The sequence below is a fragment of the Canis lupus genome, chromosome 5 (genome assembly GCF_048164855.1).
Source record: "Canis lupus baileyi chromosome 5, mCanLup2.hap1, whole genome shotgun sequence".
Lineage (NCBI taxonomy): Eukaryota > Metazoa > Chordata > Mammalia > Carnivora > Canidae > Canis > Canis lupus.
In genome coordinates, this window is record NC_132842.1 from 52,904,768 (window position 1) to 52,919,235 (window position 14,468).

A 14,468-nucleotide genomic window follows, 5' to 3' on the forward strand; every position below is an offset into this window, starting at 1 on the left:
GGTGGAAGAAGATGTTGCTAGAAGCACGGTTCGTGCAGAACAGTGTGGCTCCAGCGAGGTGAGCGTATGGCTTTCCCCCCTGCTTCCACCCGTCCGCGTAGGGACTTTTAATGAACAAGGTGACAAGAGAGCCCCAGATTTCTGGGAAAGGTTTGTGTCTGGCGTGGGTTGCTCCGTTGGGGGGTCGACTTGGAGCTCACGCGTGGAAGTGGTGGACGCGCCTAACGTCATGCTAGACGTTTAGCCTTTAGTCCACAAGGACGCCTGTCCCTGTTCACCTGTGAGTCTCAGGCAAGAAGGGGAAAATAAAGAGGTGCTGGGTGACCAGGCTGGGTCAGACGAGGACTGCCGAGTTGCTTCCCGGCTGGACCCACCCAGTCGGTTGGGGACGGGGCCAGGCGTCCGTGTGTCCATGCTTTCCTAGGTGGGGACTGGCTGGCCCTCCAGCTTGGGCGCTTCCTTGGATTTCTTGAGTTTTGGCCGGTTCTGTTTCAGCTCTTTGGTGGGAAGGGAGACAGAGTTGCTTCCTTTTGTTGGCTAGCATGGGCTACGTTTTAAATAATTGTCCTAAGAACTATTGTTCACCGATGCCAGTAAGGAAAGAACACGGGGAAACGTACACCTTTTCAGCCCTTGGTTGTTGCGTGGGTCTTATTTATGAGACCCTGCCCAATCCTTGGGGCTGCTTTGAGACCTCAGGGGATTCTCACCAGGGAATTATCTTCCGTCTGTTTTTACTACACTGTGGTTTTGGCTGAATACTTTTTACTTATTTTAATATATATATATATATATTTTTTAGCAGCGTTGGGAACCTGTACCCAAAGGCACAATCTTTTGCTTACTTGATTTCATATGGTCGCTGGGAACATCTTGATTTGTCCTTCGCTCCTGTAACCTGGAGAAGAGTTTTCTTCTTGGCAAATAAGGAGGGCCTCAGAGTGGAGGGCTCTTGTGTGTGTGTTGTGGGAGGGGGATAGTAGGAGGTTTCAGTGATGGTCAGTCTGAGTTTCAGAGGACAGCGTGATCGGTAATCCTAGGATCCGAGCAATCAAGTTATTCCTGGCCCACATGAATAGAAGAATAGATAGAAAAGTTCAGATGGATGCATTTTCTGCAGAACGTACCAAGCTGGTAGTTTGTCCTCTTTTCTCCTTCTTGAGTCTCTTGTTGCACCTCCCACCCCCTCCCATGTTCCCCTTCCGTATCTTTGTGGGGCACCTTCTCCTTCGCACGTGGAGAGCTTTGGCTCACGTTCCCCTGGGGGGCTGCGGCTTACACTGGGCCTGACCCGGAGGGCTGGGAGCTCTGGTGGTGGACGTGGCTTGGGATCAAGCCCTGGGCAGGTTCGCACCGGACTAAGGAAACCCGGGATGGGGGTGCTTTCCTTGAACTTGCAAAGCAAGCCCCAGATGCAGAGCAGAGGCCCCCAGGTGATCAGGGCCCAGGCGGTCAGGGAGCACCCAGGCTGGGATCTGGCCCCCGGCGAGCTGGGTTTCAGAGGCAGGAGCCAGTCAGGGCAGGACCCTGGGCACAGGGCAGCCCCCAGACCTCAAGGGCTGAGGGCACACATCCATTCAGCAGCTGAGAAGCAGAGAGTCCCATCCAGGAAACCAGGTAGGGGACCCAGTCAGTGATCCGGGAGTGACAGGGAGCTCCTTACTGAAGGCCTTGGCATTTATTAATTTATGGCTACAGAATATGTTTATTGATCATCGTTTCATAATATGTTTGTTTATTGTGGTTGTTTATTATTTGCTCCTTTGCCGAGAGAGAAGACCCATCTCACTAGGTGGGGGGCTGCCGGGGAGGACCTGCCCCAGGCCCTTGCCACATCCTTCGGCCTGTTTACAGCTTCCTCTCCCTCGATTTCTCCGTCATTCCTTTCTTTTTCTCTCTGCTCCTTTTCCCTCATACTCCCGGGTCATTGTTTTGTCCCTCTTAAAGAAGAAATTAAGCTGGTAAAAACAGTTAGCATGATCCTCACCCCTCAGCCCCTCGGAGCCCTCATCTGAGTGGCCCGTGACTTGCCCATTTCTCAGGGACTGTTGCTCCCGTCCTTCTAAATGACTTCCGTTTAACCACTTGAGGCCTCATGCCTGCTGAGGGCCCAGGCCTCAAGGATTCTTAGGAATGCTTTTCTTAGGAATGTTTATTTTACCTCTTGGGTCAGAGTTTGATTTGCTCCTGCCACCCATGCAGGCTCACTCAAATATCCCGTTTTCCCTCTTAATGTGAAAACATGAAATGAATATTAATTCATATGTTTATTCAGGTAAAGAGCTTAAATATTATACAAGGAGAGCTATTTTGAAGTTCTTTTTTCTTCCAGAAACTTGAATAAAGTTTATTTTTAGCTTTAATAGATGCTATTTGAAAAGAAATTTGGGTTCTTAATGATTTTTTTTTTTTAATGATTCTGACAAAATAAACTAGGCTAAGATAAGGGATGGGGGAAGAGAGGAAACATTTGAGTGTCTTCTCTTGCTAGGAGCTTTGTATTGTATCTTGATTGGTTCACTTAATCCACAGAAATCCTGTGAGGGAAGTAGAATTATCCTTATTTTATAGGTGGCATGATAATTGAGGCCCTTTCTATGGCCAAGTGGCTGAATGCCCTCCTGGCTGTGGGCTCGCCTCCAAACATTGTCGTCTTCCTCTCTGTTTTCTGGTCCTCTTGGGAGGTAGGAGTTGATGCCTCGTACTACTCCTAAAGCACCTAGCCCATGGTGAGCACTTGGCTCCTCAAGAAGGATAGACGATGAGGATCATGCTGCCGTGTAGTGCGGCCAGGGAGGGGAGGGGGGGTTGGGAAAGGCTCTGTCTCTCCTCCACCTTAGGACGTGGTGGTTGAGTTTGAGAAGTGCCAATCCAGAAACAAAATTAGCAAGTGTCAACACCCTGCTCTGTGCTTCCCCTGGACTGGCTTCTGAGTATCTGAGAAGACCAGAGTCTGTGCGAGTATATACAAGTCACACACCCCCTCACCCCCGCATTTCAGGCAGAAAGTAACACCAGCATTTTCAACTAACACAGACAAAATAATTAGATGCCAGGCCATAGCTCTGCTCAAAGCCACTGTAGTCCCTCCTACCTAATTCCATCCTTGCATCTGTCCTGTTGTTTTGTGGTTGGGTTTTTGTGTCAGTCTCCTGCACTTGGGTAGAAGTGACCCAAGGAAGGTGACTCTGTCCCTTTCTTTTCTCAGTTTTTCAGTCCTTAGCACAGTGCCAAGTCCATAGTACACATCTGGCTAAAAAAATATATATATTTAAAACAACCTTGAGTTAATAGAGCATATATGAATAAAAGCCCATAGAAAATCATGCAAGTCACTTAGAGTAGGGAACATCAGTCGGTTGCAGGAAGCAAAGTAGGTAAGAGAGCGCAGTGTGATGGGCAATAGATGGTAGGTCTAGAAGTGCGGGTTCTGGCCTCCCTCGTGCACTAGCTATCTTTTTAAACCTGGGTGGTTTGACTTGACATGTCTGAGCCTCAGTCTTCCAAAAGGCAGGAAAGGAGACTAGAGGTGATCTTTCTACTGCTAATATTTGTGATTCTATAACTCTGGCTTAAGGATTTCAGCTCTAGAAAACCCTAGAAATCGCCTGTGTAGATTGCCAGTCAAGATTGAACTGGAGCACTCAGACTGGTTAACATCAGACTCTTAAGATCCATTCTCCTCTAGGGAGTCTTCTTGGACCAGAGATGGAAGAGAAAATCAGAGTTAACTCTCTGGGGCTTCCTATGCTTTGTCACTGTGAGCCCTTCTCTAAGAGACTGTTGTGTGTGGGGGGGGATAGTGAGGGAAGCAGGGGCTTTGGTGTAAGCAATCTTGGGCTGGATTCCTTTTGTACTGCCCAAGAAGCTGCTAAGTTTGGAGGGGCTGATCTTTCTGAATATGATTCCTCATCGGTAAAATGGGCATAAGAATAGTACCTACTTGGGGATCTACTCCCTCTGCCAGACGGGGCAAGTGGATGCACAATGTAAAGTTGTGTGGAGTCGTGAGCGTTTCCCCCCTCTGACCTCAAATGGAGGATAGATGTGTGCAGAGGAGTGTATTGTCTCTTCCTGCCTTGTCAACTGTGGTCTGCATCTTGAGTTAGGTCGCTGATGGAGACATGATGGTGCCAGGGGAATTTAATGACCTTAAATAAGTAAACAGTTTCAGGAATAGATCAGATCCCTAAATAAAGGTCAGGGAAACGTCAAGAATATTAAAGTGACAGGAAAGCAAGTGATACATATGCAGAGTCAAATCAACATATTCCCTTTGCTTTCCCCAATGTCATGGTTCTTCAACTAAACTTTGAAAAATACTATGTTTAAAAAAAAAAAAACCATAATATTAGCTTTTTTTTTTTTTTAACATCTGTGGACTATTGAATTTATTGCTTAATGTAAACATCATAGATGCCTGCTGCGTGGTGCTCTGTCCTTGGGACTGTGATAATAATACTGCTTTCTGGTGGGACGTGTGTGTGTTTAGAGATGTTCATAAGCAAAGGAATTGACTTTCTTGAAGTTGAATTGACAGACAAAAGTGAGGTAGTGGTATCAAAGTGCTAATTTACATATTTCTCTCAGAAGGGAAGAAAGAAAATCAATTCTCATAAGAGATGAAACCAGTGGTGCAGTTCTGTTTAGGTGAATGCCATTGTAGTTTGATCTAATAATGTATTTTAGTATGTTTCTGAAACACGTTTTATTTTGCTAATTGAAGTTTGTGATTCAAAGAATTAATTAAAAACTGAAGATGGAAAATGGTACTGGTATCTGGTACATCTCCCAGTTTAAAAACGTTCAATCGATGTGTTATTTTTCAAAACACGGTATTCGTTTGAGAACCTGAATTGCAATAAACAGCTAAGTAGGTTGGGTAAATTAATGTGGCTCAGGAAATTATTTGCTTAACAGACTTGTTGACATGATCAATTTTTTGCAAAGATTCCATCTGTGCTCTCCCTCTGTCTCTTTTCTTGTTCTCAAAAGGTTTTAAGATGACCTAAAATAACACATAACTCAGCAAGATGAGTAACTTAAAAATAGGTGAAGATGTACAAATGAAATGCTGTACGGAACAGCATTTCTTACTAGTGACACAACTGACATTTTGTGCCGGGTAATTCTTTTTGGTTGGGGGCTCTTCTGTGCATTGACCTGTGTTTAGTAGCATCTGTGGTCTCTAGCCAGCAGAAAGCAGCAGCCTGTGCTCCCTTTAAACTGCAAAAACAGGGCACCTGGGTGGCTCAGTGGTTGAGTGTCTGCCTTCGGCTCAGGTTGTGATCCCGGGGTCCTGGGATCGAGTCCTGCGTCAGATTCCTTGCAGGGAGCCTGCTTCTCCCTCTGTATCTCTGCCTCTCTCTATATCTCTCATGAATAAATAAATAACATATTAAAAGAAAACAAACTGTGAAAACAGAAAATGATTCCAGATATTGCCAAATGTCCCCTCAGTGGCAAAATTGCCATGACCTGAGAACCAATACCAGAGGGTATTTTAGTCCACCCAGCTGACCGTAACAGCATGTGATAGACAGAGGACTCAGACCATTTATTTCTCAGCATTTGGGAGGCCAGTAAGTTCAAGAGCAAGCCACTGGCAGATTCGGTGTCTGGTGAGGGCCTGCTTCCTGCTTCATAGAGCTTAGAGCTGTGTCCTCACCTGGTGGAAGAAGCAAGAGAGCTCTGTGGGATGTTCTGCATAAGGCACTAATCCCATTCAGACGGAGTCCACTTTCAGGACTTAATCACTTCCCAAAGGGCCTCCTTCCAGATACCATCACATTCGGGGTTAGTGTCCAACATAAGAATTTGGGGGAAGCTCAAACTTTCAGTCTACAGCAGAGGGTAAAGTAAAATCCAGTGTGAGGTTGGTGCTGCAAGCAGACCCATGAAATCTTGGTGGTGATGGGCTACACAGACTTTGCCCTGTGATTGCCAGTGATTGAAGGAGAGAAATATAATGAATTATGTGCATTGTGGGGTTCCCAGGGTAACATCAGACCATCACCCAGCAGAAGCACACCTGATCGTATTAGCGAGAACTGACAACATTTTCTTCAGGTTTCTTTCTCCAAGTAGCATGAAGCTTCTGGTGGGCAAAGAGTTTTGTCTCCTGTTGTGCCCAGAGGCATACCTGGCCCATAAGTGCTTCATAAATATTTTTATAAAAGAGGAGTCTTGACACGGTGGATACTGTCTAATAGAGGCTCTTCCTCACTTGGTACAGCAGGGTGGCAGGACTTCTATGGCTGTTTGTTACCATATCATTAAATGGAAGCAGGCATTCTGAGTGGTATCATCCAAAATGAACGTCAGCAAAATCAATTAAATGAGCCCCCATTACAGCGTGGGCCAAGATTATAGCCCTGTCAGGGCCTGACTCAGTCTGTGTCGTTAGATTTTAGGATACTGGGGAAAAGGAGGTTGCCTATTTTTCATGCAGTGGCGAGCATGATAAATGTTTCTGCTCTATTTGAGTAGCGTGGAGTTAGAGGTAAGAACACCTGAGAGATGACGCTCAGAAGGGGCAGGTGAATAGCCACGTGCTTTACCAGTCAATGGGCTAAGAGAAAGTAGAATTTGAGCTGAGCCATGGTGACCGTTGTCACCAACATTATTCATCAACGAGTACTTAAATGTGCCAAGCACTGTGCTAAGCCCTTTTCATCCATCATCTGCCTGCATCCTCCCTACCTCTGGGGCCCATACTTTAGAGAGGAGTCAAGTAGCTTGGCCACAGCGTGGCCCTGCGATGCACCCAAGAGTTCAAATTTGAGCTCAGGTCCTTCCGTACAGCTCTGCTTCATGCACACTGAACACCCTATAGCATGAGAATAACAGCCTGAAATAACTGTAAAGCAGTTCAAGCCAAGTTCTCCTTCGAGCCATAAAGAAAAATAAGACAACTCCGTAAAAATCGTAATCAGTTTTAATTTCCTCGCAAGCCATTTGTGACGAAGTACTCATATGGAGATGTTTGTGAATGAGGTGACTTCCTATATGGCAATTTTAATAACCACCCCAGCTAACATTTATTGTGCACTTACTGTGTTCTGTGTGTTATTCTGCGTGCATGTGTGAATTCTTTTACTATGCACAACAACCTCAGGAGATAGGTGGTATTATTACTAACATTTTGTAGATGAGGAAATGGGCATAGAAATAGTTAATTGTCTTAATTAGGTAGTAACTGTTGGTGTTTCTAACCACCGCGGAAATTGGTAGGAATCCAGTAATGATCGTCTTAACGATAGAATTATTTTCTATCAAATTTTAAAATGTTGTTTATAGGTTTTGGCTTGAAGGTTAACAAAATCCTGTTTTGAAATAAAGTTGTTTCAGGTGGTTGATCGGATTCCTTTTTGGATGGAGGCAGTTGGCAGTTAATTAAGATTACAGGCATGGTCCGTGCAGTTTTTTAAATTATTCATTTCCATACCTATAGTTTTTTAAAATATTTAATATCAAGAAACGGAATAGCTGAACATTGTCTTCATAACCCCATGTTACACGTCAGTCTCCATCCATCCTTCCTTTCTTTCTTTCTTTCTTTCTTTCTTTCTTTCTTTCTTTCTTTCTTTTTTTTTTTTTCTTTTTTTAGCATAAAAAAGACTTTACTGGTGAGCCTCATTCCGTATGCAGGTAACATTGATGATCCTGGTGAACTAATGAACTTTGGCCTTAGGGCACATGCATTCTGGATGGGTCTTTAAAATGCATGTGCCACATCTTGGGAATGAGTGAGGAATTAGAGAAAAGCAAGAGTGGAAGGAAGGGCTTGGATTGATAGACACAATTGAATATGCTAGTTGGGATCTAGTTAAGAGGCCGAATAATTCATTATTTAGGAATCACCTTCAGAGATAGCAGTGTTAAAAAAATTAGCATATTAGTTTGTATATAGAAAAGATTCTTTAAAAAGATGGCCTTTGCTGTAACCCCAGGGTCTTTTTCATACACGAAGCATTCGAATTTGTCAAAATGATTGAGACTCAGTTGAGCATTTTCACCTTGAGTAGCATTTAATATAATTTTATTCAACTTTTTCCAGCAATAAAAACACTTAATAGCACGTGTTTATTTTTCTATTGTATTTTAAGCTAAATACCAGAGGTTGCCATTCATTTGCTTTTTCAACCAGTATTGACAATGGTGCCTTTTATGTAGAGCAGTGGACAATTGGAACAGACTAGTACGTAATTTAATTCAACTTAGCATCTCTGGGAGAAGGACAATAAACAAATATGAAGGATCTAACATGGGGCAGTAGATGCTAGGAAGAAAAATAAAGAAGGGAGTGAAGTGATGGGCACGCTGTTTTACACAAGGCAGTTGGAGAGGCCCCCCCCCCCCCCGGAAGAGTAACATTTGAATAGAGACCTGGAAGATAGGGGGACGGTGAGGGATTGGAGCATGGTAGCTAATACCTGGAGTGAGTCCCAGACAGAGGCTGTGGTCAAGGTAAAGGTGCTGGAAGATGCCTGGGGCACCAGAGGTCCAGCAACAGACCAAGATGGGTTGAGTGGAGTGGTAACAGCTGGGATCAGAGACCTGTGGGTAGAGTGGTAGGACCCGTATGGCATTGCCATGTTTTGGGGTTTGTTCTGGGTGAAGAGGAAGCTGCGGGGGACTCCAGCAGGGGTTGTGGAGCATCTGGCTTATGTTTTAGAAGGGTTACTGGCTGCTGTGCTGAGGCAAGGATGGAAGCAGAGAGTGAGAGTAAGAGTGAGCAGTAGCAGCGGGCTAGGGTAGCATGTGACAAGGCCGTGGGGCTGTCTCTCCAGCAGCCCGTTGTCTGCTTAGTGAGGAAAATTCGAAGTGTGTGAAGGAAGTATGGTAAGTTCAGGCTTCGATGACCTTAAACATCACTGGAAGTTTAAAGGCAAGCTCTTGTCGTTAGTTGAGCTTCTTGTAGTATGAAGGCTTTGGGAGTTTGGAAAAGTTGGACGGCACAAAGGTGGAATCATTTAAAGGGCAGTGTCCAAAGTGATATGTTGGATGTCTACTCTAAGCTCCAGGGTGTGCTGAAATATTTGTAAATGGAGCATGAGTGTTTGAATCAGAACAAAAAATGAAGAATAAATTGTAGGGCTGCAGTGGACCATTTTGAGAAGCTTTGACTAATTGTAGAAAGAAAAGTAGAGCCCCTGACAACCCAGCAAATTTGGAAAAATGATCTATTTAGAGAGAGCCCTGTTGGGACTGTGATTTGATGTGAAGAAGGAAATGGAATCCTGGAACATGGCACTGTGCTTACAGGTTTTTCTGCTTATATTGTGTTTGAAACATTTACAGCCCTCACAGTTCGCTGACTCCATTTTCCCAGAATTTAAAATAATACTCCCCTCTTGGGGTTGTGATTCTGATTAAAAATGCTGGCTTATGGACTAAGAGCTTGTGGCTATATATGTGATGAAATGGACTTTCTTTCTTTCTTTTTTTTTTTTGTTACACTTTCTCCTTGATTTCTTCTTCTTCTGCCTTTGTTTTGTCTTCGAGGGCTTTGTTGGAGATATGTAAGGGAATCACATAATTCTTATTTGGGAATTTATCTTTCCTCTGCTTATTTTTCCACCCTCTGTTAATATGTGATATAAACAGTCTTCCCCAGGGAGAGTAATTGTAATTCTGCAAGCTGAAAAATTTAACTTCAGGTGAAAAATCAGTAGCAGAAGTTGATGAACCTTAAACAATAAATATTTGTATTTTACGCAGCTGCCACTAGCAATTAAGAGAAAATAACTAAGTGGAATGGAGTTGAAGTCACTCAGACACTCTGAGGGGTTCCGGGTGCATTTACAGGACAGGATGGCAAGCTATTAGGGAAGGTTTTGTTGAATGTCTATGGCACATTGCCACCTTGTGGCTGCAACTTTTCCTTTTAATGTAAAAGAATAAATTCCTCATATTAAATCTACGTGATAGAAACTTATTTTATCTTTTCCCAGTTGTTTATGATTTAAGTTGATAACAAAAGATTTGCCACCTCTTGAAAGGTTATATAATACAGGGTAGGAGAATTAAAGAGAACGCTCTTATTCTTAGCAGAAGTGTGCTGAAATTTTGAGGGGGTGAAGATCCATAATGTCTGCAAAAAACTACTCCGTGTGGGGATTGGAGACAAAGAGAAAATGAACAAAAAACAGTGGGGCAAAAGGTTAACTCTTCACCAGTGGTCATGGAAATCAGGATGCTCATTGTAGTCTTAAAACATTTTTTTTTTATGTCATTGCAAATTTTGTTCTGAAATTTTTCAGATTAAAAAAAAAATTTGGCAGGAGGGGGCGCCTGGCTGGCTCAGTCAGTAGAGCATTTGACCCCTGATCTCGGGGTTGTGAGTTTGAGCCCCACGTTGGGTGGGGAGCCTACTTTAAAATTAAAAATATTTTTTAAATTGGCAGGAAAAAAACTGGGATAAGGGCATAAAATGGAGCCAAGAAGGAGGCAGAAATAACTTCTACATTGTGTAATGATGAGACTACGTTTGGACCACTGATTGCATTTTCCAGTAGCTGATGTGTCATTGACCAGGGTTCCCTTGAGCTAGTTTGGTGTCCTTAAGGTTTCAGGCCAAAGTGTCTAAAGTTAGATTCGGTTCCTTCTTGGAGGTCGTCCTAGGTAGGACACTGTTGTAGTGATCAGCAGACTCATCAAAGAGCTTCCAAAAGTGCAATCTGGAATTGGAATCCCTTTTCTCTACTGATCTGGCTTGATCCTGAAGTGGATGCACCGCAAGTTTTTTGGGGGGGACCTCTCACAAGAACACTAAGTGGCAATGAAATACAGTAAAAACCTGGTAGGGAAAAAATTTGAGGTGGGTCTTACTGACAAGTGCTTGAAATCCAGCTGTTCAGTGTCACTAATGAATGCAGTGAGCTTGGAGGGGGGAGTTGGCTTCTTGTAATAGCTGAGCCAATGAGTCCGTTCCACCTCAGTGGGCTTGGGGGAGTTACTCATAGGGTTAAATTTCTTTTCGTGCCATGGTTTTGAATATGCTTCCGTGCAAAGACAGACCAATGGATGATTTTTGTCCCTCAATTTCATTTTCCTATAAAATATATCCTTGATAGTCTTAATTGGAAAAAAATGCAGACAGGTATAAGCAGAAATCCTTCTCTCTGCCCAGGAAAACCACACAAAATAAATCTCAGGGAGGCATCCTTAAAAATGCCCAGATTTGGGCAGTGCTACTGAACTCTTCTCTGAATTTAAATTTCTACCAATATTTTTCTGTGGCATTTGGAATTTCCACGAATACCTTCCGTACTTCTTTCTTGTTGTTAATTAACCGTCTGGATATAGGTATATGCATATGGATATTTTTGTCCTTAATAACCGTCTAGACACATATATATGCATATGTACTTTGAAGGTGAACATTTTTGAAGATGTGGCCCTGTTCGAGTATGAAAGGTTTTCTTAGAAAAGGAGGAAAGATCTTGAAATAAGTGTTGCGACACAAGGGATTCTTTTGTAGAAAGCTGTCTCTTGAAGTGGTTTTAGTTTCTCTGATTCTCGTGACAGGTTTTCTTTTAAAAAGCTATAAAGCAGTATAGGGATGTATTGATTTGCATTAAGGGCTGTGGCGCTTAGAAATTGTCGTTCCCTGCACATATTTGTGAGCACCAGAAGCTTGGGGATTATCTTTTGTGAACACTAAAGCAGTGATCTATCGATTCTCAATAGAACAGTATTATTCATTTTTCTTAGAGGTATCATGGTCCATAGAAAGACACATATTTGACCCAATGACTCAGGACACATACCCAAATATCACTTTATCAGACATTTTATGACACAGTACTTCTTCCTCATTGGACTCTAACAACTTTTATTATATTAAAAAAAATACTAGTTAGAGCTACTCAACTTGCTTTCACAACCCATTAATTTGTTGTGACCTAGAGCCTAAAAATGATTGCTGTTGAGATTTTGCAGCCGGCCAGAATGTTTTTCAGATGCACGACCCCCTGAACTGTCTAACCACATGAGAAGCAGGCTTGGGGACAGGGAGTGAGAGAAGGATAAGAAGAGAAGAGCAGGTCACTGGGGTTGCCAGCTGGCTGTGTTGAGAGTGTCCTCAGTGAGTGACGTCCTTGTCTTTCTTTCTGCAGCTTGACCACATCCTCTCCCCTCCACCCATGCCGTGTCGGAAATGCAGCAACCCCGATGTGACTTCTGGCCCTGCAAAGTCCCTGAAGTTTAAAAGACAGCTGAGTGAGGATGGACGAGAGCTGCGGCGGGGCAGCCTGGGAGGGGCTCTGACAGGTGAGTCCTGAGTGGTGGACATGGAAGAGGAGGAATCATGCTGCGTGGACCCCGGAGTCCCGCCGCGCAAACTGGCCTGCTTCAGAATGGGCTTGCCCCTCTGCAGACCGTTTTGCAAAAGCTGATCCAATCCAGAGAGCAGTAAAGTTGAGGATTTGACTGATAGTTTCTTCCTGAAACAAAATTGACGTACAATAAAAAAAGGGACCTGTTTTAAGTGGACGTGTGTATGGATTTTGGCAACTGTGTACTGCGGCTTAGCTGCCACCTCAGTCGAGACATCAAGTGGTTTCTATGCCCTGATCTGATCATCCTCACGCCCACTCTTCATTTCTTGGCTGCAGGCAACCAGAGATCTGCTTTTCGTCACTGCAGCTTAGGTTTATCTTAAAAATTTGACATTAATGAAATCAAACAGTGCATGTTCTTTTGTGTCTGGCGTCTTGGGCTCAGTATATTTTTAAGATTCATCTATGTTGGTGCATGTTATCAGTCGTGTATATTGAACTTTATAAGAAACTGCCAAACTGTTTCCAAAATTGTACCATGTTACATTTCCCACCAGCAACAGATGAGCGATCTAATTGCTCTGCATCGTTGCCAGCTTGTGGTATTGCCAGCCTTTTTAATTTTAGCCATTTTAATGGGTAGATAGTCCTATCACATTGTGGATTTAATTTGTATTTTTTTTTTTTGATGACTAAACGATGTTGAACATCCTTTCATGTGTTTGTTGGACATTCTTTTATCTCCAGTGAAGTGTCTCTTCAAATCTTTCATCCGTTTTTTTCTTTGACACATTTTTAAAATCATGTTGTTAAAATTAATTTAAAAACTTTTCAAATACAGAGAATCCAAAAATCAACTTGTACTGACTTGAAAGATAGCCAACCTAGGATAATTTTAAGCATTTTTTAATAACTCAGAGTATCTTTCATCCATTTTTTTTCTTTCACACGTTTTTTAATCATGTCATTAAAATTAATTTAAAACCTTTTCAAATGCAGAGAACCCCAGAATCACTTGTATTGACTTGAAAGATAGCCAACTTAAGATAATTTTAAGCGTTTTTTTTTTAACAACTCAGAGTATAAATTTTCATGTTATTAAACTTTAAGTCACTGAAGGTTAGATTTCTATTTCATTCTGAGTGCTTTTTCCTCTAATATAAATATCTTTGGAAAAACTGTATTTTAAATCCCAAAGCAGTGTTTTCTCTGCACATGACAGGCCTCTCTGCCAGTTCTTAAATGGTCTGAAAAATAAGTTGAGTTATTCACATTTTCTTGAGAATTACGGATTTTGACTTTTTGGAGTTAAAATTTCTGGGAACAGAAGTGATTCCAACATTGGGCTCAGTAGAGTCTAGAACCTTTGACCCATTGTGGCATAGTGCTGGAATGCAGGGTGAAACTGAACTCAGGCCAAAGGGAAGAAATTTGTCAAAAAAAAAAAAAAAAAAAAAAAAAAAAACAACAACACCCTGCACTTCACTAAGTTTAAGTAAATGTTCAATGCTTGAGTTTTACTGATGTTCCTTCAATGCTTAGCGAATTTTTCTTTGCTTTCCTTTTATAGATTCGGACTATTTTTTTTTTTTTTATTCCAGGGAGATCCTAAAAATTAGGTAGTCCAACCCTTATTTTGTAGGTGGGGGAATTAACTATTAATGGTTAAAATACTCATCCCTTTGCTTACTCATTTCACTTAGGAAATGTACTTACTTTGGTTAGGCTATTTTTGATCAAAAGGAAGAGCAGTGATGGTTCTCTCCAATTTTTGCTGGAGGAGTTGACTTCAAGCTTTATTTTTTATTTTTTAAAGATTTTATTCATGAGAAGCACACAGAGAGAAGCAAAGACATGGGCAGAGGGAGAAGCAGGCTCCTCGCAGGGAGCCCTATGCAGGACTCAATCCTGGAACTCCAGGATCACACCCTGAGCCAAAGGCAGATGCTCAACCGCTGAGCCACCCAGGTGTCCCGACTACAAGCTTTAAAACCACACAAGGCTATATAGGTCTTGATGCAGATAAATGACCTGAATCATGAAATTGGCTTACAGCTTTAAAAAAAAAAAATCTGAGATTGATTCCCATTTTGTAAATTGTGTGCTATACAGTTTTTTTCGATAATTAAATGTTAGGTCAGATAATTTTCAAAAATGTTTATTAGCCCTTAGGAGAGAGAGTTT

At 42.5% G+C, this 14,468-nt stretch overlaps 1 protein-coding gene across 1 annotated transcript in view; it reads left to right on the top strand.

Moving 5' to 3' along the window:
• The window catches only part of MAST4 (microtubule associated serine/threonine kinase family member 4), a 538,667-nt gene that overhangs the window by 130,058 nt on the left and 394,141 nt on the right, over positions 1–14,468 (top strand). Inside the window, exon 2 of the mRNA XM_072828443.1 lies at positions 12,123–12,276. Coding sequence (XP_072684544.1) covers positions 12,123–12,276 — 154 coding nt within the window. The remainder of the gene's footprint in view (positions 1–12,122; positions 12,277–14,468) is intronic.